Source organism: Zasmidium cellare (assembly GCF_010093935.1).
Source record: "Zasmidium cellare ATCC 36951 unplaced genomic scaffold M409scaffold_37, whole genome shotgun sequence".
Taxonomy (NCBI): domain Eukaryota; kingdom Fungi; phylum Ascomycota; class Dothideomycetes; order Mycosphaerellales; family Mycosphaerellaceae; genus Zasmidium; species Zasmidium cellare.
The window spans coordinates 69,514-94,572 of record NW_022986981.1 but is presented as its reverse complement, the minus strand read 5'-3'; the positions used below and the strand labels follow the sequence as shown (position 1 = coordinate 94,572).

General features: G+C 55.0%; 11 protein-coding genes across 11 annotated transcripts; 6 read left to right on the top strand and 5 right to left on the bottom strand.

The window, feature by feature from the left end:
* Nucleotides 1-427: 427 nt before the first annotated feature.
* M409DRAFT_69301 (uncharacterized protein) lies at nucleotides 428-2,446 on the bottom strand (the record flags this gene model as incomplete). The annotated part of the gene is made up of 2 exons (XM_033818226.1): nucleotides 428-1,563; nucleotides 1,624-2,446. 2 exons carry the CDS (start codon nucleotides 2,444-2,446, stop codon nucleotides 428-430), a joined length of 1,959 nt encoding a protein of 652 aa, XP_033662957.1.
* A 537-nt stretch (nucleotides 2,447-2,983) lies between these two features.
* M409DRAFT_27446 (uncharacterized protein) lies at nucleotides 2,984-5,424 on the top strand (the record flags this gene model as incomplete). The annotated part of the gene is made up of 2 exons (XM_033808575.1): nucleotides 2,984-3,712; nucleotides 3,766-5,424. 2 exons carry the CDS (start codon nucleotides 2,984-2,986, stop codon nucleotides 5,422-5,424), a joined length of 2,388 nt encoding a protein of 795 aa, XP_033662956.1.
* Nucleotides 5,425-6,524: 1,100 nt separating this feature from the next.
* Nucleotides 6,525-7,259, bottom strand: M409DRAFT_27445 (uncharacterized protein; the record flags this gene model as incomplete). The annotated part of the gene is made up of 1 exon (XM_033808574.1): nucleotides 6,525-7,259. One exon carries the CDS (start codon nucleotides 7,257-7,259, stop codon nucleotides 6,525-6,527), a length of 735 nt encoding a protein of 244 aa, XP_033662955.1.
* A 776-nt stretch (nucleotides 7,260-8,035) lies between these two features.
* Nucleotides 8,036-10,194, bottom strand: M409DRAFT_27444 (uncharacterized protein; the record flags this gene model as incomplete). The annotated part of the gene is made up of 4 exons (XM_033808573.1): nucleotides 8,036-9,115; nucleotides 9,169-9,972; nucleotides 10,036-10,092; nucleotides 10,186-10,194. 4 exons carry the CDS (start codon nucleotides 10,192-10,194, stop codon nucleotides 8,036-8,038), a joined length of 1,950 nt encoding a protein of 649 aa, XP_033662954.1.
* A 387-nt stretch (nucleotides 10,195-10,581) lies between these two features.
* On the top strand, nucleotides 10,582-12,066 carry M409DRAFT_27443 (uncharacterized protein; the record flags this gene model as incomplete). Its single annotated transcript, XM_033808572.1, has 3 exons — nucleotides 10,582-10,833; nucleotides 10,892-11,066; nucleotides 11,126-12,066. 3 exons carry the CDS (start codon nucleotides 10,582-10,584, stop codon nucleotides 12,064-12,066), a joined length of 1,368 nt encoding a protein of 455 aa, XP_033662953.1.
* A 400-nt stretch (nucleotides 12,067-12,466) lies between these two features.
* M409DRAFT_27442 (uncharacterized protein) lies at nucleotides 12,467-12,880 on the top strand (the record flags this gene model as incomplete). The annotated part of the gene is made up of 3 exons (XM_033808571.1): nucleotides 12,467-12,498; nucleotides 12,584-12,698; nucleotides 12,797-12,880. The coding sequence occupies 3 exons, from the start codon at nucleotides 12,467-12,469 to the stop codon at nucleotides 12,878-12,880; spliced, it is 231 nt and encodes a 76-aa protein (XP_033662952.1).
* Nucleotides 12,881-13,179: 299 nt separating this feature from the next.
* M409DRAFT_69297 (uncharacterized protein) lies at nucleotides 13,180-15,681 on the top strand (the record flags this gene model as incomplete). Its single annotated transcript, XM_033818225.1, has 3 exons — nucleotides 13,180-13,244; nucleotides 13,388-13,502; nucleotides 13,630-15,681. 3 exons carry the CDS (start codon nucleotides 13,180-13,182, stop codon nucleotides 15,679-15,681), a joined length of 2,232 nt encoding a protein of 743 aa, XP_033662951.1.
* Nucleotides 15,682-16,731: 1,050 nt separating this feature from the next.
* M409DRAFT_58517 (uncharacterized protein) lies at nucleotides 16,732-18,267 on the top strand (the record flags this gene model as incomplete). Its single annotated transcript, XM_033813934.1, has 2 exons — nucleotides 16,732-17,518; nucleotides 17,669-18,267. 2 exons carry the CDS (start codon nucleotides 16,732-16,734, stop codon nucleotides 18,265-18,267), a joined length of 1,386 nt encoding a protein of 461 aa, XP_033662950.1.
* A 584-nt stretch (nucleotides 18,268-18,851) lies between these two features.
* M409DRAFT_69295 (uncharacterized protein) lies at nucleotides 18,852-20,189 on the bottom strand (the record flags this gene model as incomplete). Its single annotated transcript, XM_033818224.1, has 4 exons — nucleotides 18,852-19,127; nucleotides 19,198-19,658; nucleotides 19,747-19,818; nucleotides 19,901-20,189. The coding sequence occupies 4 exons, from the start codon at nucleotides 20,187-20,189 to the stop codon at nucleotides 18,852-18,854; spliced, it is 1,098 nt and encodes a 365-aa protein (XP_033662949.1).
* An 877-nt stretch (nucleotides 20,190-21,066) lies between these two features.
* On the bottom strand, nucleotides 21,067-21,960 carry M409DRAFT_27438 (uncharacterized protein; the record flags this gene model as incomplete). The annotated part of the gene is made up of 4 exons (XM_033808570.1): nucleotides 21,067-21,343; nucleotides 21,396-21,818; nucleotides 21,869-21,881; nucleotides 21,936-21,960. 4 exons carry the CDS (start codon nucleotides 21,958-21,960, stop codon nucleotides 21,067-21,069), a joined length of 738 nt encoding a protein of 245 aa, XP_033662948.1.
* A 281-nt stretch (nucleotides 21,961-22,241) lies between these two features.
* On the top strand, nucleotides 22,242-24,998 carry M409DRAFT_27437 (uncharacterized protein; the record flags this gene model as incomplete). The annotated part of the gene is made up of 3 exons (XM_033808569.1): nucleotides 22,242-22,563; nucleotides 22,627-24,614; nucleotides 24,669-24,998. 3 exons carry the CDS (start codon nucleotides 22,242-22,244, stop codon nucleotides 24,996-24,998), a joined length of 2,640 nt encoding a protein of 879 aa, XP_033662947.1.
* Nucleotides 24,999-25,059: the final 61 nt, after the last annotated feature.

The window sequence follows — 25,059 nt, the reverse complement described above, 5'->3', positions numbered from 1 at the left end:
AGAGCAGAGAGGAAGGAGCAAAGGCAAGAGAAAAGGCAACTACGTGCGGTCGAGTGCCTGCCTATGTACCATCCATTCCAGTCCAAACGCGCACCAGCCGTCCGCCAGGCGAATGCAAATCTTTTGGAGCTTGCGTCGACCATCGAGCATGAAGTGAAGTCATTTCCTCGGCGGGGTAGATCGATCTTGACAGCTCCTGCACTCAATGGCTACCTACTTAGCCGCATGACGAGTACCGGGTCCAGCAATGAGCTCAGTCTCGACAAGCGTCAAGTATCTCCGAGGATGTGGATCTAGCTGGCGATGATGTATGAAAGCGATTCGGCTTTTGCTGCTGTATTTCGAGTTCTGTATACCTATATCAACGGCGTGAATGTCGTCTTCATATCCTCATTGCGCAAAATCGCACACATCAATCGTGACGCGGTCACTTCGTAGCCATGCTGTCATTCTTCTCCTTGTCCTTCGCCGTCCGATGACCGTTGGTCGCGAGCTTAGGAGGTCGGCCTTTCTGGCCACTGGTTGATCTCGAAGTATTGCTGCTCGTCTCTTTTCGCGAATCGACACTCATCGCCCCTCGAGTTCCATTGGGCTGTTTTGCGACGCTGCTAATCCGGCTTAACTTTCTGGGACCGCTGGCCACGCTGACTGAACGACTGCTCGGTGCGTAAGAGCTGGTTCGTCGGTAGTTCGATGTCGAATTGTTATTGTGATGATCCGGCTTCGAGACGCCATTTGCTGGTCTGGTTTTGGGTCTGTTGGGCGTTCGATCTTCGAATTTACGCTTCCGTGATCGTGACGATGTTGTACTTTGCGCATCCACTTCAGTGCTCATTGCTGAGCGCGCACTGTTCGTAGAGCGTCCGTTCATGCCGGGCTTGGGTCGCTGAGGCACTCTCTTGAGGCGCTGTTTCGTCAACTCCAGACCTCCGTGCCCATTGGCCTTTGGTGGGGGTTGACTTGGTGTTGGGGACATAATTGCTGGTAGTAAGGCCTCTCCGTTCATGACGATCGTTGGTATGCGTTTGACGCTTCTAGACACCAGAGGCGATTGTTCCGTTGGATTCGGCGCAACACTTTTCATTCGAGGTGCCGATAGTCGAAGCATCGCTCCTTTCAACGCCATGGGGTCTTGCCCGGTTGGATCAAATGGTGACTCCACGCTGCTTACAGACGAGGTCCTATTAGGTACGCTCCTGGAAACTATCGGCGAGGGCCCGTTCGTGGTCTTGGGAGTGGCGCCATTCACCGGCCCCCGTTTCTCAAGCTTGGGAGGCAGACTCCTGGGTGCTGAAGACGTCTGATCGTTCGGTCGGGTGTACGCTTCATTGCCCTTTTGCACTGGTAGTCGTCGCTGACCTGAATTCGCAGCCGGTGTGCGTATTATAGCCCGCGCTGGCGTTCCATTGACAGCGGTGCTGCGATTTGGCGTAGCTTTCTTCGACACCACCGGTGAGGTAGAAGGCGTGTTGAGCTTCCTGGGAGTTCGCCTGTCGGACGACAGCTCGGCCATCAACGGGATGGAGATGTATTGCTGTGGAGCGCCAGCTGTGGTAAATGGACCTTCAAACCATGAGCAATCATTACCAGAAGGTGATCTTCCCGCCCCTTGAAAGCTCTAACCTTGCCCGTTCACGGCGCGTGCCTTGCCGTTGGCCTTGGCTTTGCCTTTGCCTTCGAATTGACACCCTGAGACATCGTTGTGATCGTGATATGAACACAGATCGCCGTATGTCGGGTCATCGAATAGAATGCCGCCACTCATATATCGAATAGCATTGACCATCTCGACTGCGAAGTCAGGATTGTTCTCGAAACACTTCCTGTATGCTTCAGCATCTCTGTCAATTTCGGGGTCCATGATTTGCCTGGCAGCGATTCTGATCATCAACGATCTAAAAGGCGAACCGACAGGAGATGCGCGATAGATGTCGTTGATCTCCTCGGCGTCAGGAACCAGTTGACATTCGTTCAGACACTGTCGGTATTGGTCCATTGATATATTCTTCAGCCGGGTCATGTCAAACTTGTCGCATAGCAAGTACAGCTTGTGACAAGCAACGGCATAGTCGTATTTCGCCTCTTCTGACAGCTGGGATGCATCTTCGAGTTGTCCCTGGTACAGCCATTTGACGAGCAACTCGAACCCCATCGGGTCGTCGTCTGGCAGCTCCAAGATATTGTCTCTAGTGCCATTCTTTTTCGGACCATCGTAGTCATGGAATTCGCTTTCGAAGTAGGACGAGTGGTGGCATAGCAGGTTGCGGTGGAGGCTCCAATGCTTCCCCTCGGGCCCAACGAGGATGTCTACCGTTGGACCCGAAAGTAACCTTTTGCGCAAGTTCTCAGCTTCATCGTTCACAGTGTCCTGGTAGCTGGGCGATCTGCCACCCAGTTCGAGAAGGCGCAATCGGGCAGAGTGGCCCAGATAACTGGAACCACTCATGTTGAGAGACTGGGGACAAGATGGCGGGTGGGTGGGCAGGGCAAGGGCGCAACGTACTCGGCGTAGGTCTTTGCGCTGGCTTTGAGGATGTCCGCGCGTGCCATGCGCGTGGGAACAACGACGATGGGCCCGTTGTCCGCATATGCGAAGTCGCGCGAATACACGGTGGGCGCACTCCGCTTCGTCGTCGTCCTCGTCGATGCGCCGTTGGCAGGCGAGTGATCTAGCGTCGGTTCAGGAATGCTGCCCATGAGGCCGGTAGAACGAGATCATGTACATGTGGGCTGAAGTAAGGGGGCAGCTGGGGCATCGTTGGGATGGAATCGATGGGGGATGCTTGCGATGCACGAACTCACGATCTGAGCGCGCCATCTCCACAATTATGCACGTGTTAGCGTGGGTCGAATGAATGAGACTGGCGCGGAGAAGTCTTGGAAACTTGGGACGCTCGGAGTGGCAGCCGAGTGACGCGCTTCACGTCTCGACGCGTCCTCCAAAGCTTCACCTCACAATCACATTGGATTGAGTGACGACAACATGCTGGACACGTCGCTGAAACGCAAGGCTGATATGGACTTCGGCAATAGTATTCTGTCTTCTAAACGCCCCGCCAAAGCCCAGAAACAGTACTATGGCATCGACATCCACCAGCTCCTAGAGGAAGCCGAAGCAGAGGCCGCGATACGAAAATCTGTCCCCGAAGCACCTGTGGTCACGAAAGCAACAAATAAGAAGTCGTCGCTGTTATGGACAGAGAAATACCGGGCGAAGCGTTTCACAGACTTGATTGGAGATGAGCGGACACATCGCAATGTCATGCACTGGCTGAAGAGATGGGACCCGATCGTCTACCCTGGCTCATATCGCGCACCCAAGAAGACCAAGGGAGAGAGTGTGTTCGAAGAGAAGCCGCACAGGAAAGTCCTGATGCTCACTGGGCCGCCGGGATTGGGCAAGACGACACTCGCACATGTCTGTGCCAAACAAGCGGGGTACGAAGTGCAAGAGATTAATGCGAGCGATGAGAGGAGCAGTGCAGTCGTCAAGGGACGGATTCGGGATATGGTTGGTACTGAGAATGTCAAGGGCGTTGACAATAAGAGCGCGAATGGGGCCAAGAAAGCTGCGAAACCTGTTTGCGTCATTGTCGATGAGGTCGATGGTGTGGTGACTGGGAGTGGAGGCGAGAGAGGCTTCATGAAGGCTCTGGTTGATCTGATCATGCTGGACCAGAAGAACTCGAATGTTCTAGGCACCATGCAGCAGGTAAGTCCAGGTCGAGTCTCGTCCACGAGCGTTGATAAGCTGATTCCTATCAGGCCCCCGTGAAGAAGAAGAAAGGAGATCGATTCCGACTACTCCGCCCAATCATCCTCGTCTGCAATGACATCTACCACCCGTCTCTGCGGCCTCTCAGGCAGAGCCTCATGGCTGAGGTCATCCACGTCCGCAAACCACCCGTCCAGAGTCTGGTAACGAGGATGCACGGCATCTTTGAGAAGGAGGGCATCCCATGCGACGGCGACGGCGTGCGAAGGCTATGCGAGGCGACATGGGGAGTGAGCAACCGCAAGGAGGATCGCAATGGCAGTGGAGCCGGTGAAGGCGACATGCGTGGTATTCTGGTCGTAGGAGAATGGGTTGCTGGCAAACTGCGAGCGACTGGTGGTGACGATCTCAGATTGACTCGCAAATGGGTCGAAGACAATGTCCTCAGTGACCTTCAGCATGGTGGCGGCGCTGCACGAGGTCTTGGTCGAGGTGGGCCCAAAGACATTGTGGAGCGGGTGTTCAAAGAAGGCGCTGGGTTTCCTCAGAGTTCCGCGAAGACACCGCTTCAGACGTCGCTAGACGGCATCACCAGTGTGAAGGGAGTGGCAGAAGGCCAGAGACGGATAGCGACACAACGGCTGCGGGAAATCATCGACACGCAAGGCGACACGGACCGAATCATGACCGACTGCTTTGCCGCATATCCAGAACATCCATTTCAGGACGACACGATGCTTTCGAAGCCAGACGCAGCATACGAATGGCTGAACTTTCACGACCAGCTATCCGGTGCCGTCTTCAGCAGCAACGAGTGGGAACTGGCGCCATACTTGTCTACTCCAATCCTTGGATTTCACCACCTCTTCGCTTCTTCCGCTAGAGCACAGTATGTTGCAGGCACCGAAAATGACGACGATCGCCCAGCAGTGCATCCTCTCGCAGGACCCAACGCCTCCTGGGCCGCCCACGAGGCCGAGAAGCAGAACAGCGCCCACGTCCAGGCCCTACAATCCGCCCTCTCCCTACCACTAACACGCTCCTTCAGCTCCACCGCAGACATCACCACCGACCTGCAACCCTTCCTCTTCCGCATGCTCACCCCCAACATCAACCCCATCGTCGTCGGCGGCAGCGGCAAAGAAAAAGGCACAGCCTCCGTGCGCAAATCCTCCGAACAAACCCTTGTCAAACGCGCCGTCAACGCCATGGGCGCCAGCGGCGTCCGCTTCGACCGCGTCAAAGTCACCGACGACACCACCACCACCGCCACCAGCTTCGGCCCCCAACAGTGGATCTACCGCATGGAACCACCCCTCGACACCCTTTGCACCTTCGAAACCGCCGGCACCTCCTCCTCCAACAAGACGCGCTACGCCGTCCGCCAGGTCCTCGAGCAGGAGTGGAGGAAAGAAGAAACTCGCATGAACGAAGAGGCGCGAATGGCCCGGTTCGGGGGCGTGTTTCCCACGGCTGCTAATAAGAAGCTTGATGATGGCAAGGGTGGAGGAGAGGGCATCGCGCCGAAGAAGAGGATTGTGAGGGATTTCTTTGGACGGCCGGTTGCGGTGCCTGTTAATAGTGAGAGTGTGAAGAAGGCGGCGGCGATGAAGGCTTCTGTCCCGACGGTGTGGGTGAGTTATCATGAGGGGTATTCGAATGCGGTGAGGAAGCCGCTTACGTTGAGGGAGTTGATGAAGGGGCTTTAGGGGTTATGAGATTTATGATATTGGATTGCGTTTCTCCTGGCGATTATGGTCTTTGGACGGATTGCATGGCTGGTCTCTGACTACCACGCCAATCATGGTGTTGCTTCTCGTCGTTGTAGTTCGCGGTGCGTTGCCCATACCGCACGGGAGATACATATCGTGTCGAATCGCCCCTGTTCTTGAACATACGGACAGGTAGCGCGACAAGTGACAAAGGTGCATTCCATTTTCGATCCATTCTAACCAGACAGTCCCCTTGTCAAGGCTGCCTTGTGTCTCTGTCTCAGCTGACGTTCGTCTTGGCGAAGCACACGGATGCATTCATGTGAATGCCCAGAGTCAGACACCCCGACCCAAAATCACAAAAGGCAAAGTTGGAGATTTTTGAGCAGATGTCAGCAGCTGTTGTTTCTAGGGCTGGCGCTGCTCTTTAGAGCTGGTTTGTTGGTTGTTGGAGGTCTTCTCTGGTGTATTAATATGCTCAGTGAGGCGCTGCTATCCATCGAGCTGAGTTCGTTGGTTGTTTTGTAGGTCTTCTCTAGAATGTTGACATGCTCGGTGAGGCGATGCGAACTACGGGTTGTGTGCAACGTCCGGTAGTCTCAGGGATGGCTTTTACATCTCTGCCCTGTTAATGATGCGTCGTCTGTCACAAGTCTTCCCACGGTATAACACCTTGCTCCAACTCCCGGGGCCGGCGCTGCTTGTTGTTGAGCTGGTTTGTTGCTGGTTGTTGTAGGTCTTCCCTGAAATATCGATATGCTCGGTGAGGCGTTGCGAAGTACCGGTTGCGTGGATCGTTCGGTCGTCTCGGGGATGGCTTTTACTTCTTTAGCCCTTGTGGCGATACGTCGACCCATTAACGAGTCTTCCCACGGTACTAGTCCTCCTTCCGACCCTTCAAGGGGGACAAACTTGCATCCTCTCAAATTCAGCCAGGACCTCCGGAATCGACGCCCCCATCGCAATAGCATTGACTTTCGCCATAGCGACAACCTTATCGAGATTATCGCCCTCCAAAAGCAGCCCAAGATCCCTCCCGCTATGCTTATTGTCTTCGCACCCGATCTTGAACGCAGCTAACGCGCCAACTTTGCGTTTCAGCTTCTCGAATTTCGGAATTCCAGCGTCGAAGACGCTGCGCCAGGCGTCCGGCACGCGAAGCATGCCCTTTCGAAAATGAAGCAGAGCGTCGGGAGCGTCTTCGCGTGGGGCAGGAGGTATGGTCTCAGCAGCTGGAGGAGGTCTTTGACGGTGACGCCGAGCGGATTCTCGAGCCAGAACCCGGCGGGCGCGGAGGGGTTGTCTTCTTCGAGGTAGAAGGCGATCGAGGGGACGGGGGCCTGGGTGAGGTACATGTCGAGGAAACTTGCCGCGTGGTTCTTGAGAAGCAGAAGCCGGTGCATAGTGACTGTTTCGTGATATTCGAGGGACATGGCCGAGGCGATGGTTGCGGCGGGACAGTCGAGATGTATCGGGCTCTCTTTCTCGTCGGTGGTGAACTTGAGAAAGGGATTTGGCTCTACCACGCTGATGGTCCCCATTCCACGGTTTCGACTGCTTATGTCGCTAGGGTGCATGGCTTGGACGATGAGCGGTCCTTCGCCAGCTGGGATGGAGTCGCAGACGACGAGCGATGTCCACTTTTCGGATTTGGTGACGGGCTCTCTGAACAGCGTACGCTGGCACTCCTCGCTGCGCACAACAGTATCCCTCCAGGGCGTCGCGACGCGCTGGCAAAGCAGCAGATCCCACGCAGGGAGTAGCAGCGGAACCATCTCCAGAATCTCCGGAGTGCTGAGAGTTTTCGCGGCAACGGTGGAGGTGGTGGCCATCTTGTCGGTGTGTCAGTTGGGGAGAGTATGGGGGGCAGAGAGGCGATGGCAGGTGCTATTTGAAGGTCAGTCGAAATCACATTTCGAGAAGACGTGATTTTTCAGGTGGCTTTGCGGTGGTGAGAGAGGTAGGTAAGCATGCCAATGGCCAGTTCTTTGGCTTGAGAGTAAGCAACTTGGTCCTCGCTACCAAGTCTCCTACCTCACTATCCCCCGAGCCACTCTTCAGACCAGGAGTGCGTGAAGTGATCTCCTGCCATGGTCTGTCTTCAAGGAGCAGGGAAGGGTGCGAGTTTGCCGTCGATGGAGGAGTGCGCTTGTGTGGTGTTGGTGATGTTGATGGTGGAAGGTGCATGTGAGATGAGTCCATAATAGCCTAATCCCCTGTTAGCGCGTGAGGCGATCACAGACTCTTGCAACGGAAGGAACGAGTCTGCAGCACATTTGAAAAGGTCAATTGCATTTACAGAGGTGGATATCACGAGAAAGGTATCAGAGCATCCACACCCAGCCGGCTCGATCATCCGAGAGCACAAGGCCATGTCAAACTCCCAGAGAGACAAAAGGTCACCGGCCATCCAGCCGATTTCTAGAGTCGTAGCCCGTATCCCTTCTCCATCGATCCCAAAAACTCCAGCAAATGCAGATAACTGGAACGGACCGTGGCCCAGTTCGTCCTCGTGAAACGCCCTCGCCATGCAACCAGATGCAAGTAAAGTCCCGAAGCCGATCCTGCCCATCCCTTTGAACAAGACCAGTATCCTGTTGATACATTTTCATGAAACCAGAGAGCTGTCCTTTCCAGAATAGTCCCGCAAAAGCGCCACCTGTTCGTCCATCCGCTGGATTTGAATCACAAGCTTTTCTTCCACCTCTCGCCACTGCATTACGGCATCTCGCTCGTTCGAATTGAGCTCTTCTTGCTTGACGTCCATCATCTCGGCCTTTTCGATGGCGTTCTTGTAGTTTTCTCGTTCTTGTTTCAGACGCTGTAGCATTCTTGACATGCCTTGGTATGTCTGTTGGAGTAGCAAGCTTTGTACTCGCTTCTGGTCGTGGAAGTAGAGGTATAGTGTTCGTGTGGGCTGCCGTGAGGTATCCTTGGGGACTTCTTGAGCCTCGATGATGCCAGCGTACTGCAGCTCGGTCAGGATAGAGCGCACGTCTTTTGCGCGCATCAATGTCAGAGCACCAATCTCTTTCTCTGCCAGCCGTCCTTTCTCGCGGAGCATGCGCACCAACAAGGCGTGCGTCCTGCCGAATCGAGCCAAGATGGTGGCATCGACCGTGGTCTGGACAAGTGTGTCGGTGAGTGCTGAAAAGTACACCCGCCACTCGCCATGGCCGGCACCTCCAACCCGTTTGCAGAAGCCTTTTGAGTGCTCTTCGAGTAGTTTCAGGTGGTCTTCAACCAGGTTGAGGCGCTTGTTGCGGCTTTCGTATGAAATGTAGCCGTTGGGATGGTGTTCGCTCTCGTCATCCGAGTGCTCGCGCTTGATACCCGCAGATTCGTTGTCGGTGACTTTGGCCTTCTTCTTGCCTTTCGTATCGCCGTTTGGAAGCTGGTGTGTGTCCGACATCCCCTGAATGCCAAGAGTCAAGTCGACGGTCGGGTCCAGCAGGTCGGCAACCTCGATGGTGGAGGCAACGGGGAGGTCGTCTTCTTCGTCATCCGATCCTTCATCGGCTTGGATGTCACCATCCCTGGCGCGCACCTTGCCTTCGAGTGCCTGCAGCAACGCGCCATACACAGCAGCTGTGACTGGGCCCAGGTATGACTCTGCGAGTTGCTCGAGCCGATCGGTGCGAAATGCTAGGACGAATTGTGCGTAGTTAACTTTCAAGACCATTTCATTCTAAATCGTGTCAGCAACGGAACTCTGCGTTGAGATAGGTCACAACACAGTACCGGAAGCTTTGGGGCGTTCTCCTCGATGTGGTCGTCGTGGCCTGCGCCGTTGGTCAGGCCTCCATTGACCCTGGCACGCTTCCCCGGCGGCTCGCCTGGTCTTCGGATGGTGCCCTTGGACTCGAGGTCTCGATCGGTGAATTCGTCGTTGTCTCGCCACTTGCGCTTGAGGCTGTTGACCGCAGTCTTGAACTCGGCTTGTTTTCTGGGGCCGTTGATCTTGCCGTCTGGGAACCTGTCGCTGATGACGGCCTCTTCGATCTCTGCGTCCAGGTCGGCGGCTGGAGTGTAGATTCTCTTGTTGACCTTGGTCAAGAGGCCGGCTTTCAGCAACTTGCGTAGGGTGGCATGGAACTGGCCGACAGTATTGATCTTGGTGTCTGGTGCCTTTCGCACATGGTTTGCGCCTGCTCCATTGGTCTTAGCCCCGCCTTCTGCGTTCACATGCTCGCGACAAGGATCGTCCTCATTGTTGGGTTTGGTGGTGGTGAAGTCGAAGGCTTGGGCTAGGTCGCCAACTCGAGCGTGGCCCAGCTGGAGAAGGTTAGCCATGATCTTGCCGGCGCCTTCGCCATATCGGTCCTCGGCGAGAGAGATGATGCGGTTGGATCGGGTGAGGTAGTAGGAGTTGCGCCAGTCGACGGAGTAGAAGGTGAGGCCCTCGTCGCCGGTGTAGTGATGGAGGAGGTGAAGCTGGGCGAGGACAGCCAGGGCGGTGCGAAGTTGGCGGGCGGGGATGTGGGTGTGTTGCTGGATCTGGAATCGAGAGAGTCGTCCATTCTCGGCGAGGGTGGTGAAGATTTGCTGGAGAGCGAGGATTGTCAGTGAACAGCGACGAGATGGAGTGCGCCGGCAGGAATATCATACAGAGCAGAGGTAGCCGCAGGTGTCTTCGACCAGCAGGGCGCAGAGTTCCTGTAATCGCTGCGAGCACATGTCAGTCGAGGCCGGGCGGGCGCATTCCACAGCGATATAGAGAGCCAGCCAGCGTGTGGCTTGCGGCGGAAGTTTTCCTACCTGTGCCATTTTGCGGGCAGCAGTGGTGGTGGTGGTGGTGGGAGTAACTGTTCAGACCTCTCACGTCGTGAACAGTTGGCGAGTTGCTACCGCCGTCGCTTGCGCATGAGGCCGACTGTGCAGTCCAACGGCAGCGAGAGGCAGAGCGTCGTCGTCTTCTTATTGAGCGGTGCGGCGACAATACACGGCGGTGGGTGACAGACGCTGCACTGAGCTTGTGAGTGACTCGTCGCGGGGCCGCCGCCAGCCAATCATGAGCGGCTGATTCAGGTGCTCCGGCTTGGCACCCGACTCTCAGTGAACTTCAGTGCAGCTTCGGCTTCACCAGGAAAAGCTGCCAGCACCCCCATTGCACCGCCCGCCCTCATCCACCACCCGCGAGGGCCTGTCACCACCATGATCTCGCGCGCCGCCATCCAGCGACAGGCTCAGCGCGCCCTCCGCCAGTCGTGGCAGCCGTCGACTAGGGGCTATGCCTCCCCAGCTTCCGGCTCGCTCGCATACCAGCAGGGAGACGCCAATGGCATCAAGTACGCCAGCAGAGACTACGCCGGTCCTGTCACCACACTGGCCCTTGTGTCCAAAGCTGGCACCAGGCATCAGATCCTCCCAGGTGTCGCAGAGGGCCTGGAACGATACGCGTTTAGGGTACGGCAGGAGAAAGTCAATACATGAGATGGAAGGACTAATGGGAACAATAATACAGTCCACCGAGCGACGTTCGACCCTGCGGATACAACGCGAATCTGAGCTGCTAGGCTCTGAGCTCCTCCGTTACCACACCCGCGAGAACCTTGTCGTTGGAGCCAAGTTCCTGCGAGACGACCTGCCCTACTTCGTCGAGCTACTCGCCGAGGTCGCCAGCCAGACCAAGTACCAGCGTTAGTCACTGCAATAAGATTGAAAGAGACTGCAGTACGCGTAATTGACGTCTACACAGAACACATCGTCAATGAGGAAATCATCCCACTCATGGAGCTCAACGCAAAGCTACGACTGGCAAACACCCTGGCCATTGCGCAAGAGAGCGTACACAGCCTTGCTTTCCACCGTGGACTGGGCGCACCGCTTCACCCAACTTCGACGAACCTCTACAAGAACTACGTTACCGCCGATGCCCTTGCCGAGTACGCTGGTGGTGCATACGCCAAGCCCAACTTTGCCATCGTTGCCAACGGCGTCGACCATGGCGAGCTCAGCAAGTGGGTTGGTGAGTTCTTCACTGACGTCCCTGCCCAGTCAGCCATCGACATCAAGTCCGAGCAGTCCAAGTACTACGGCGGTGAGGAGCGCATTGCACACGCATCCGGCAACTCCCTCGTCATTGCTTTCCCTGGATCAAGCTCTCCAACTGGTTCATTCTACAAGCCTGAGGTGGCTGTTCTCGCAGCACTTCTCGGCGGAGAGACTAGCATCAAGTGGGCATCCGGATTCTCCCTCCTTTCCAAGGCCGCTGAACAGACTCCACTCTTGCAAGTCTCCACCAAGTCAAACATCTACACCGACGCTGGTCTGCTCGTCACCAGCTTGAACGGCACCGCCTCGGACATCCGTGCCACCGCCCCCAAGGTCGTCGAGACTCTCAAGGCTGTCGCGCAGAACATCAGTGAGGAGGAGTTCAACAAGGCCAAGGCTCTTGCCAAGTTCAAGGAGCTCGAGTTTGCATCTGGCACTCAGGCCGCTATTGAGTACACTGGTGCTGGCCTGACCCGGGACGGCAAGCCATACCAGATCAACGAGGTGGCCTCATCGATCGATGGCGTGACCGCGGACAAGGTGAAGCAGGTGGCGAAGGAGGCTCTTGAAAACAAGGCGTCTGTCAGCGCTGTCGGTGACCTTTTCGCGTTACCTTATGCTGAGGAGATCGGCCTGAAAGTGTAAATATCATAGACGTTTCATTTGTGTCCATGCGCAAGTAGTGAGCTGTACCAATACAAAGCGCTCAAAGTTCAGAAACAACAGTCTACCCTACTCAATTCGCACAAAGTCTGTCCCGAGTGCTCGCAACCTGTCTGATCGATCTGAAGTTGGATCAAGAGCTTAGTCGGTCTTTGGACAACGGGGGAATTGACGATTCCATGCATTCCACTTTGAGCGGAACGACGAGTGTACTGTTGAGAGTTATGGACGACGGCGAAACATCCCGCGATTCCTGGCACGTGATCAGCCATTGAAGCGGCTTCACCCGCGGTTGTCCAACTTCCGAAGCTTGCTCTTAACAGCGCCCGACCAGCACCCCAAACATCCACCCATCTCTCGAACAACCCCACAAACAGACACAATGGCATTCGCGTGGAAGGCTGCCGGTATCACGTACGTCGAGACCGCAAACCGATGAGGGCCGCGAGCTGCGTACGAGCTCTGGGCAAGGGGTAAACTAACGCACGATTCTTCACAGCTACAACCGCTACCTGTCGGTCGCCTCGCGCGTCGTGCGCCGCTCGCTGAAGGAGGATCAGAGATTGCAGGCTGAGAGGAGAGGAGAGATGGATTTGAGGTTCGCTAAGTGGGAGGTGAGGATACCCTGAAATCACAGCTGGGAGGAGGGTGGGATGGGATTGGAATATGGGCTGGTTATCAAGACAAATTGCTGACGGTGAATTGGATACAGAACGGCAAGCAGAGCGAATTGAAGTCGGTTGGGGAGGCCAACCAGGCCGCCATGCAGCAACAGGCTGGCCAGTCGGCGCAGTAAACGATGAGGGAGATGGGGTGGAGTGAGGCAGTCGGAGGCAAGGCTTGGAGGGAAAGCCAGATGAGCTACGTCAACAAGATGCTCTAATAGCTTCATGGACTGCACTTCAATGCGAGAAACCTGTATCATCTGTACATAGAGAATCGTCACCAGAAAGAAGGCATCCGCCAAGGCCCGAGCTTTCGGCGGACTGCAGCTCGCCAAAAGCCCTCTTCGTTGAACTTCTGCTCTGTACCACACTCTTTCACCATGGACAACTTTGTGACTTCAGATGCCCAACAAAACACTGCAAAGTTGAAATGCCTAGTGACGATGTGGCCGACGGTAGACTTCTCTCACTCGTAACAGGCACCGCGTCCAAAAAGTAAATCTAACAATGCCTGCAGAAGCACCGCCGCTGAACGACAAACAAAATGGAGCAGACGACCTTTCCGATCCTGCCACTGCGGAAGCCAGACTCCAGGAGGAAGCCCGACGATTGAGAAAGCAGCCGATCTCGTTTGGGAGCAGAGGTGTGCGAGATGTCACGGAGGATTTTGTGGTTGCGAGCGAGCAGCTGCAACCCGGCGAGCTGGTCAAGGATGAGTGCTTCACGTTGTTTGAGGCTGTGGGGGCGCTTGAGGTATGTGAATTCGAATGTCACTTTTGAGAATTGTGGACGCGGTCTCTCGCCACGGTATCGGCTTGGGCCGTACAGCAATTGCTTCAATCTATAGTCTTTGCCACGCATACTGACCATGCTTCTCCAGATCATGGATCCCAAGATGGACAGCGGACGCATACCTCCCGGCGACTCCTTCGAACCAGACTTCGATGTTTGCGCCGGATTAAACGCCAACCAAGTCCTCTGGATCATGGACGAGCTCTTCCGTCTCGAGATGAGCTTTCAAGACGGCTACCCCCTCTCACAAAACATCTTCACCTCACTCCACGTCTTTCGACTTCTGGCTCCGGAAAACCGACATCCATACCACCTCCGCTTCGAAGGTCTTTCAGCTAAGGACGAGACGACAGTCCAACAGCAGCTTGTGCATTTTGTCCTTCGAGCGTACTGCATTGCCGTTGTCAAGTGTGTGCAGTGCACACTGAATTTGATTCAGACTTATACGTATTACGAGGAAGAAGACTTTGTTACGTACCTCTTTGGGAGGGAGCTGTTGCCGACACTGAGCCCTGTTGATGGTACGAGACTACTGATCGACGCGGCGGATTGGTTGGAAACCTCAGGTCTTGATCAAGATGTCCAAGACACGCTTAGGCTTAGGCTATTGGCGAGGGAGGAGTTGCTCACATCTATGGATTCTACAGATGAAGGAGTTGACGAGTGGGACAAGTTCAAAGCGAAAATACAGGACATCAGGCAACAGCACGAACTCGCCACGCCGGTGCCAGATGCATTCTCGGACAAGGTCCAGCGTCAACTTGCTACTAGTACACCACCACGACCAATGGCCCAGTTGTCATGGGATCAGGCGTGCGAGAAATGGACGCAGTTGTGTGACGATATACTCACTACCCGCGCCTTGACCTCGTTTCGCATACGGCAAAGTCCGCACTGCCTGCAACGAGCGACCTGGGCCTTTGCCTATCGACAACCACCACCAGGCACCTACGCCCGAGCGAAGATGCAGGAGATCCTGACGGCGGGTGACTGCGTCGCCGGGGAGGTTTCACATTTCGACCTCATGCTCACGGACATCAGGGACCTCGTGCTGGCGGGTGATCCGCTAGCAGATCCGGCATCGTTTCAGATTGAGGTGCCCACTGATCCACGACACCGCGCATCACGCTTAATCGAAGACTTCATGTCGAGGATGTTTGGCGAGTATACGAACATCTACCGGATGGTGTGTCAGAATCGGTGTCGGATGAGGCGGACGTTTACTCAAGCACTGCCCATCTTTGACGAGCTTGAGACGGTGGCTCACGAGGTTGATGAGCAATTGAATGAAATCGTCGTGCCTCGGCTTATGCAGGACGTGTCAGGCAACTTGCACAAGCATTGCCCACTCTCGACATGGACAAGAATCCACAAACTTCAGATGATGATCTGGGTGATCCAACTAGGATTCGAAACGGATCTATATCTCCCAGACGAGCTTCGGGAGATCTTCACCGTCTTGCAGCACCTCACACGGACAAGCCTCAGCTGTCTGATAGAGATGGAACTCTTCGTCGTCAAGAAGCTGCAACTACCAGAAGCAGGCAAGCTAAGTCGAGAAGACAGGGAGCAGTGTCGATCCTCTAGCGAATGGATCAAGAGCCTCAGTCTCCAGGATCAAGTCAACGTCACGCTCGCCAGTCTCCTCTCAAGCTTCTGCACAACGCTACAAGACCTCGCATTGATCGACGCCAGGCCAAAGCCATACTCCCAGGCCCAACATCGCTACGAAGCTCGGTACAAGCCCTTCTTGGGCCTGCAATGGGATTCCGTGCCTGGGCTAGAGGACCTCGAACGTCAAGGCCGTGCGGACCTCATCATCAATCTATCCGAGATCCAGCAGATCTGTTCGAGCTACGGCGAAGCCATCAAGACGACCCGTGGGATGCTGAACGAGCTGAAAGGCACGAATCCCACTCAAGCGAAGTACGTCGGCACGGAGGACGAGTGGAAGAAGAACATCAAGAGCCTCGAAACGACTTGTGTGGCTATCTCTGTAGCGGCTTCGCAGCTTCAGCGGATTTGCGAGAAACATCCAGGCAAGCTCGATCGACTTGGAGAAGTCGCCGAGGTCAGCTTCCCACCCCCGGAAAAGCGGTATCATATCTGGTGGGTGGTACCACAATTGAAAGAGAAATAAACGACGATGATGAACGAGGCTCGTGCTTTGTCTGAACCACTGAACGAACGAACTCGTCGCACAGAGATATGGAAGCCTTCATCTCAGATCTTCGATGAGACGATGATGATGACTCCTGCAAGTTCGCTTACCCTAGCGAGAATGGCTGGGGGTTTGTAGCACATATATTTCCTTCTTTTCTTCTTCGTATTGGATCCCGAGAATTCTCGGCTTGCCGATGCGATGGGGTTGTGTCCCTTTTCCGCCTGATATTGATTGATGGGAACCTTAAGGATGGGATTTGCCTCGGTTTTCATTTACTCGATCCAGCCTATCTCTCACACTTTCAGTGAGAAACCTCGTCATTTCCCACCATCACCACCACAGTCACTGCCCAGATATGCCAACGAAGTCGAGTGGATAGATTACGGGAATCGATCTACTCCACTCCCCTGCCCCGGGAAAACTTGTTCCCCGATTTCGGAATAGTTATGTTTATTCGAATTATCTCGAAGTGTATCTGTGCCACAGGAGCTCACCTACCTAAGGTGGGTTTACTGCGTACGTGGGGCGTTCATGGGCGGACCTGGTCCTAGTTCACATCCACATGAGCTGTGCTGTGCTGTTAAGGCAGGGGATCGCGAGGTTGGGCGGAAGGCTTGATCGGACGTCTTCGTCGGTACGTGTTTGCGATGACTGGATGATTAGGTGGACGAGAGAGGAGGTGAGGTTTCGGCATCGTCGCTATCGCAAAAGTCGATCGCCCTTGCCTTGCCGAGCGGAAGGATTTCAATACCGCTCTTAATGAAATGCTAGTTAATCGCTTTAATTAACAGCTCTTACTCGCTGTTGGCTGGCCACATCTCCACACTTCACCTTCCCATGTTCGTCCTCTGGCGACCCTGGTCAATCGACAAGGGCAGCCATGGCGATCTGACCAACCAAGCGGACCGAGTGCGTCGTCTTCTCCTTTGTTTGCTCCTCTTCTCTCTTTTGATCACCATGAATATCTGCTTTGAGGCAAGAAGAACAACGTAACATTGAACCAGTGGTTCCGGGAGAAGCAGCAGTATGAGTGCCAGCAATAACGGCAATAATGCGGCTACGAATAAGAAGAAACCCAAGCAGATTGATTTCATTGTTAATACTGGGAATCCCAACGATGCGTCCAGCCAGGCGAACAAGAAGCGTGTGAGGTCCGTGGCGGCGCTGAAGTCTTGGCCGGAGCGGAGGAAGAAGATTTTCGAGCAGTTGGAGAGTTCTTCGGCGGGAGGGAGTGGGAGTGGGAGTGGGAGTGGAAGTGGGCAGAGTGCGTTTTTGGTCGAGACGGAGCCGACGACGACGAGTTCGAAATCTACGACGACATTCACTGCTGGACCTGGATCTTCGAGCGAGAGGAAACGAACGACTTCAACAACCTCTACAATCGCAGGCCCACCCCGTCCCGCCCCTCCTCCCCCACCCACAAAGGAACCCACCTACATCGGCCTCGGCGCCGGTTCCTCCCTCGCCCTCTACCACGACGCCCTGTCCCGCGTGCCCGCCACCAAAGCCGCCGTCGAACAAGTCCACCTCGTGCACCCCGACACGCCGTGCCAATGCAAACAATGCCGCTCCAAACGCCGCATCGCCAACACGCCCTTGGGAGCGGTTTCCAGCACGCAGTATGTCGTGCCGGAGCGCCGGAAACGTATGGCGGATGGCAGCGAGAAGCCTATGGCGTTTGTGGGGGGTGGCGATATGGCTATGCTCACGCCGCCGAGTTCGCCCGCGCCGAGTCCTGACAGGGGGAGGGCGGATCCGTTTAATTGTTATCCGGTGCCGTATCAGCCTTGGTTTGATCATATTTTGCATCATAGTAAGTTTTATGTCGTTGGTTTGGGGAAGATTAGTGCTTTGGGATGGGTGGTAGATCAGGCTCCATTCTAGGTTTCCATGACCTTGATGTCTTTCGACCTCATCTCATAAATCATTTTGATATTGAGTTTCAAATACTGACATCCCACAGTGATGACGGTCTACGCCCCCCGCGGCTGGCCCGCCCTCAAAATCACCGACGAACAAGGCGTCAAATGGGAATGGTTCATGACGCAAAACGCCCTCTCCGAGCCCGCCCTCTTCTACGTCCGCCTGCTCTTCGGCTCCGGCGACATGATCAAACTCGGCACCGTCCGCTCCGAGATCATGTACTGGCTGCGCGCGCAAGCCATCAAAGCTATCAACGACGCCCTCGCGGAGCCCTCCCGCGCCTGCTCCGACGCCATCATCCTCGCCGTCGGCCGCATCGCTCTGCACGAGCACATGTACGGCGACAAGCACGCGTCCGCGCACGTGCACCGGCCGGCGCAGAAGCGCATGATTGAGATGCGGGGCGGCATGAAGGCGCTGGAGTTTCCGGAGCTGGTTAAGAGGCTCATGCGGTGGAGTGATCGGATTATGGCGGTGGGGAGTGGTACGGAGAGGTTGTTGGAGGACGATGAGTCGAATCCGAATTTTACGCTCAGGGAGAGTGTGGGTGCGATTGAGAGGTGGGCGCCGCATGAGATGCCCGGGGTGAGGAGTAAGATTAGGATTTCGGATTTGGTTAATGAGGAGGATGAGGAGTGAGTGGGGTGGTGATGGGGAGGGTGGTGATGCGTGTGAGCATGTGTGTTTGAGTAAGGGCGTGGTTTGCTGAGGATCATGTGAAGTGATTCGAGTAAGCGCATGGTGACTATGAGTGCTTATGATCGATGCATGTGCCTCACCATTGGCGAGAAGAGACACTTCTTCATGGCTCACTCGGCTTTACAAACACCCACACTTGAGCATACAACCATACACGACACAGCATGACCACAACCACCGACGACCACAAAAACAGCATGTCCGAATCAAGTTCCTCCACCGCCACCGTCAACCACCTACCAGAGACGATCAAAGAGAAACTACTTCGCAGGCTGTTGGGCAGGGCGAAGAGGAATATGGAGTTTGTGTTGGTGGCGAAGGACCCGGAGCATATGTCCAAGTCGACTGAGATTGCGGGCAGGGAGGCGAAGAAGGCGAGGAATCGGTTGAAGAAGAGGCCTCCACCTGGGAGGATTGGTTGAAGACTGAGGTTTAATGTGAAGACTGAGAGATTACGGACAGGCGACTTCTAGGAAGAATGCACGAGCATGCCCAGTTCACACGGCCTTCGAAATCTCCTCCCCTCAACCATCCAATAACTGCACCTTCACCGCCTTCGCCGATGGCGTCGAAGCCGCATCGAAAGCCTCCTGCGCCTGCTCCAGCGTAAATCGATGCGTCACCAAAGGCTTCAAATCAATTAATCCCTCCGAGACAAGCATAATGGCCTTGGGATACGTCTCGCGATAGCGAAACTGGAATCTGATATCGATCTCCCGGAAGGAAGCGTACATGAAGGGAATTTCCTGGAATGTCTTCCCGACGCCGATGATGAAGACTGTGCCGCCGAAACGGGAGGCCTAGACACGAACCGTCAGCTTGGACAGGACAACGAGGCGAGGGGAGTGTGTAGACGATATCGAAACTCACATAAATCCCCGCATGGATACTACTCTCCACGCCCGTACACTCAATGACCAACTTCGCCTCCTGGCCCAACGCCCTCTTAATCCTACCCGCCACGGCCTGACTCTCCACGCCCCTCTCCACCAACACCGTCCTCACCCTCGGCACCAACCTCCTCGCCATCGCCAGCCGATTCTCATCAATATCCGTAATCACCACCGGCGCCGCCCCCGCCGCATTCGCCGCCAGCAAACTCACCATCCCGATCGGGCCCGCGCCGCAGATTACCAGCGGATCCCCCAAGCGGAGCCCGGAGCGTTCGATCCCTGCTAAGGCGACTGAGAGGGGTTCGAGCAGCGCGCCTTCTTCGAAGGTCATGGTGGCGGGGAGTTTGTGCAGCCAGGCGGATGGGTGGGCGTGGTAGCGGCGGAGGGTGCCGTTGATGGGCGGGGAGGAGTAGAAGATTATGGAGGGGCAGGCGTTGTCTGAAAGCCAACGACAGGATGTCAGCGAATGGCTCAGATACGAAATTCTGTAGGGTGTCTTCTGCATTCTGCCCTGGAGCATACGTACAGCGGCCTGTGCGGCAGGGTTCGCAGGTGGGTTTGGAGCAGGGGATGCCGCATTCTAGGGCGACTCGATCACCTGTAGAACAACGTCAATGAGAGAACATTCCCCTTTAACCCCCGTCTACTGATTAAACCCAGAAGGTCTCGATGCCACTCACCAACTTCGAACCCCTCCACCCCCTCCCCCAACCCCACCACCACGCCGGCACTCTCATGTCCCAGTCCACACTCCCCTTGAATCACCGAGTCCCCGATCCGCCCTTCCTTCCAGAAATGCACATCGCTCCCGCAGATCCCCGTCGCGCGCACGTGGATGAGACATTCGCCCGGTTTGGGGTCAGGGATTGAGGAGGCGTCTTGGCGCTGGATGAGGAGGTCGTGGGAGGGGTTGGTGGCGATGGAGATTTGGGTGGGTTTGGACGTGAGGATGGATGTGGCGGTTGTCATTTTTTGTTTTGATGGATTGATTGATAGGGAAGATGTGGGAGTGAGGTTTGGGGTTGTGTGCGAGACAGTTTGGTGTGGGAGTTGGGGATGACGGGTGGAATATATGTGTTTTGTAGACTCTGACCCTTCTCCGCATGCGAGGTGAGGTGAGGGTTTGGGGGCAGAGCTGCTGTAGCTGCTTCCATGTACCTTACCTCACCGATGGAATCCAACACCGATGCTTTCGGGGTTCAATCACACGAGTGTAAAGGCTGCTTGAAACTCTTCATCGGTCGTCTGGTTCCCGCTGCTTCTTCTACCGACCGCAGATGTATGCTACCCTCGTGTCTGCTCGTCGTGAAGTACGGTGGTGGCCGTAACATATACCGAATCAGGAAGTTGCGGAGTGCAGGTGGACTGTCACCCGCTTGAGCTGGGGGAGTGTGGCATGTGGGAGCTAGTGTTGATGTGCGGTGCAGATCTTTACAACAACATATTGAATGTCGTTTGAGCCTGCAGGTACTTGGAATTGCAGGGCTCTCTTTGTCGGTGCTGTGATGCGTGGAGTCAGACAGCCACATTGCTTCAACTATGCTGCTTGAAAGTGGTCCAAGGTGTTTCCAGTCGTCGGGCAGACTTGTTCAAGAGCGAGCGTTTCAAGCGAACTTGATTGTCTGTTTCATTTTGGCTGTGTTACCCTTCCTATTAGTAGAGGCAAGAATGGTTTGGTGTTCGGTGGCTGAGAGTGTAACCGTTTGAGGGCGTGCTTGCTTGGTCAACTTGAAGCCAGCCTTTAGGCCTCATGAATTACGCGGAAACGCCTGGGCGCCGTCGCGATGCTTCATCGATACCGTACATGCCTCTTTCCGTTTCTTTTGTGCCCGTTCTAATCGTATCCTCAGTTGCCCTCCAGCCTGCCGACAACACCAGCCATCTCCTCATCCGTGTAGATTCGGAAACCCTTGTCCTTGGTCACGCTTGCCAACTGCACGTTCTTCGAATCCAGCTTCTCTTCCATGACCTGCTTCAGCGTCTTGAGCACCAGCACCTCAGCCTCTGGCAATGTCAGAGACTTGTGGAACTCGTTTTGCAGCTCGGCCTGTGCACCCTCTGAGCCCGATCCAATAGCCTTGGCGTCGTATCGGTAGAATGTGCCTGATGGCTCTGCGTGGTAGCTGGCATATCCATTAGCTCTTGTTTTCATCTCACATCAAACATAGCTCTTACAGTGATGGACCCTCCTCATCGTATCCCGCAATCAACAGCGCAACACCAAACGGCCGACTCATGATACTCTCCTCACCATCCGCACCCTCGCCGAACCGCAGCGCGAGATCGCAGATAGCCTGTGTGCAACTCTCCACGCCTAACCGCTCGTTGTAGTGGAACTCGTGATTCTGGCTCGTTACTCGCGCGTGCTCGATCATGCTGCGGGCGTCGGCTTGCAGACCGGACATGGCGCATCCGATGTGTCTGTCAATCTCGACGATCTTCTCGACGGAGGAGGTTTCGAGGAGGGAGGAGGTGATGCGCTTCTCGACGCCCAGGATGACACCTTCTGAGGTCGAGATGCCGATTGCGGTTGAGCCTAGCTTGATGGCTTCGAGGGAGTATTCGACTTGGAAGAGGCGGCCTTCGGGCGAGAAGGTGCTATATGAATATTAGTAGGCAGCATTGAAGTGATGCGTGTGTGAGCGTACTTGATGCCGCGATCTGTATGCAATTAGCTATAGCTCATGTCTGTGATCTTGAGTTGGGGGATCTTACCATATTCTGACCGCGCGATGAACATCTTGGCTGAGAGCTAATGTGTGTCTGCTGGAGGAGTCCTCGTTCGATTTGGCGATGTATGAGTGAGTCGTTTGGAGCTTGGTGGAGAAGTTGAACCGAGTGATGGATGTCTGGCAGGTGAAGGTGTACGCAGCTTGAGATGCCTGTGATGCCGTGCACGGACTCTCTCCGACGTGTTTCAAACGGCGCGTCGCTCAGAAACACCCCGCGATCAACGAGTCGACTTCAATATCACCGTCAATTTCAATGAACCCCCGGCGATAGCGATGATTGGAACAGGAAATGGCCTCACAACCGCCCTCGAGGGCTAGCATCAGCGATCGACGAGCCTCCGCGCAACAGCGACAGCAAAAGAGCCGGCCCACTTCCGCTGTCGAAGACAACAACCGAACAGACTCGAGATCGACCTTCCACAACCGCGTCAAATCGACTACAACCGAGACGACCAAGCGAGACACGATCACACGTGAAGCACTAATAAGGCGCACCTTCTCACCTACAAAACAACAACCGGACCGTGCCAATGGACGGAGAAGTGAGGATGTGGAAAGACCGTTACCGAAGGAGAAGTCGGTAGCAAGGTCGGAACAGGATGATGGACCGGGTATGTGACCTGTGCGTGTGTGCTGTTGTGTTCAGTAAGAGTGCACTGGCTGATCGTTAGTAGCCGCTTCATGGAGTCCTCATGCTAGTTTGCTCGCGCCCTCGTCTGCACCTTTAGCCTCACGAATATCCGTTCCACCTATAGCTGCAAAGGCGCCGTTGAGCATACAACCACCGAGGTTGGACTCGCTATCCTTACAAGCACAAGAGAAGGCGCTTATTGAGGATGTTTTGTTCGTTCTCATGGGCTTCGAGGGCCAATACATTCGATACGTCGAAGCATACGATCCGCTAGACGAGAAGAGCAAGCTTGCTGGACCGCAGTTCTGGATACAGACCGGACTGGATCCGAGCTTGCGAGATCTTGCGCATGGCATGCTCAAGACGGCGACACATTACTGTGCGGTGGAAGCTTTTGTGGAGGTGCAAAGCCGGGAAGAGATGGGCACTGTGAATCATGCGTTGTGCGCAGCTATGAGGAAGATGCTCAAGGACTACATGATCCTGATTGCGCAACTCGAACACCAGATGCTTACCAAGGAGGACTTTACCCTGCATCAACTTGGCCTGCATACGAAAGCCACCTCGCATATGATGCAGCAGCTATATGGTGTGGCTCACGAGGTATTGAAGGAGAACAGCATGCTGGACAACGAGGATGGAGCAGATGACTCGGACGATTTTGAGAACATCCTCGAATCGTTGAAAGAGGGTAAAGATACTGCAATGCCCGGAAAGAAAGTTTGCAAAGGTGGCGCCGTTCTTCGCCTTCTCACCAGACGGTTGCAGTCGATGGCTGGTGATCCAGCTGCCCGGCAGCTACTAACCCTTCTACTACGAGAAGCCAGCCGTCCGTACATGGCCATGTTGAATGAGTGGCTGCATCATGGAAACGTGCGAGACCCACACCAGGAGTTTCTGATCAAGGAGCAGAAATCTATTCGCCGTGAAGGCCTCGAACAAGACTACACGGACGAGTACTGGGAGAAGCGATACACGATTCGACAAGAACTTGTTCCGCCACAGTTGGAGTCCCTGAAAGATAAAGTACTGCTAGCTGGGAAGTATTTGAATGTCGTTCGCGAGTGTGGTGGAATAGAGAACGTGAGCCGAGACTTGGACGCCAGCACTGATATCCCGCACACCTTTGATGATCCTCGGTTTGTCGAAAATGTCAGTGGAGCCTACGCCTTTGCGAATCGAAGTCTCATGACTCTCCTTCTTACGACTCACAACCTACCCGCCCGACTACGGAGTTTGAAGCACTACTTCCTTCTGGACCGCAGCGACTTCTTCTCCTACTTCCTGGAGCTTACCCGCCTCGAGCTCAAAAAGCCTGCGAAGAGCATCAACGTGGGAAAGCTGCAGAGTCTGCTGGATATTGTCATACGGCATCCCGGATCGGTAGCAGCGGAAGATACGTTCAAAGAGGATGTCAAGGTCGTTATGAACGATGTCGGTCTCACTGGATGGCTCATGCGTGTGGTTAATGTCCAAGGCATGGACGCTGATGCGACTTCATTATCATCGTACACGCCAGCCGCGGGTGGGAGCGACAAGAATGGGAAGGAGATCAGTGGTTACGAAGGCTTGACGCTTGACTATGCTGTGCCGTTTCCGCTTTCGCTGGTCGTCAGTCGGGTGACTTTGACACGGTATCAGCTCTTGTTTCGTTATCTCCTGAGCCTTCGACATCTTGAGACGATGCTCACTGGTTCATGGACGGAACACATCAAAGCCAGGGCTTGGAACAACAAGACCAAGGGAGATGCTGCAGTCGCCAGAAAGATCGAGAACTGGAAACGACGCGCGTGGTGTTTGAGGAGTCGAATGCTTTGTTTCGTGCAGCAGCTTTTATACTATTGCACCAGCGAGGTCATCGAACCGAATTGGCTGGCCTTCATGTCGAGATTGTCGCATGCTGGGGATGAAGAAGAGGCGGATGGCGATTCGAAGATGAAGAGGACCGTTGATGAGCTGATGCAGGATCACGTCGACTTCTTGGCCACATGTCTGAAAGAGTGCATGTTGACCAATTCGAAACTCTTGAGGGTGAGTCTTGGCACACCACCATGTGATCCATGCACACTAACAAATCCCCTCTAGATCAACTCCAAGGTCATGTCGACATGCACCATGTTTGCCAACTACACCTCCTCCTTATCCCGCTACCTCGCGTCCGCCGACCCCGACCTGGCCTCCTCGCAAGGCTCCACCTCCAACAAACCCGGCTACGACCCTGCCAAGCTCGACAAGCTCTTCTCCATCCTGCACCAATACGAAGACCATTTCAGCCGACATCTAAAAATTCTGCTCGACGCGCTCAACTTCCTGGCCGCGACGGAGACGGTGGTGTTTCTGAGTCTCTGTGCGAGGTTGAGTATGGCGAATGAAGGTGGGCCGGATGGGGGGCCTGGACCGGATGCTTATGGGTAGTTTCCTTGAAGATTGAAGGTGGCGTGGTCGTCGATGGCGGTGTGTTCGTTTGGTCGGAATC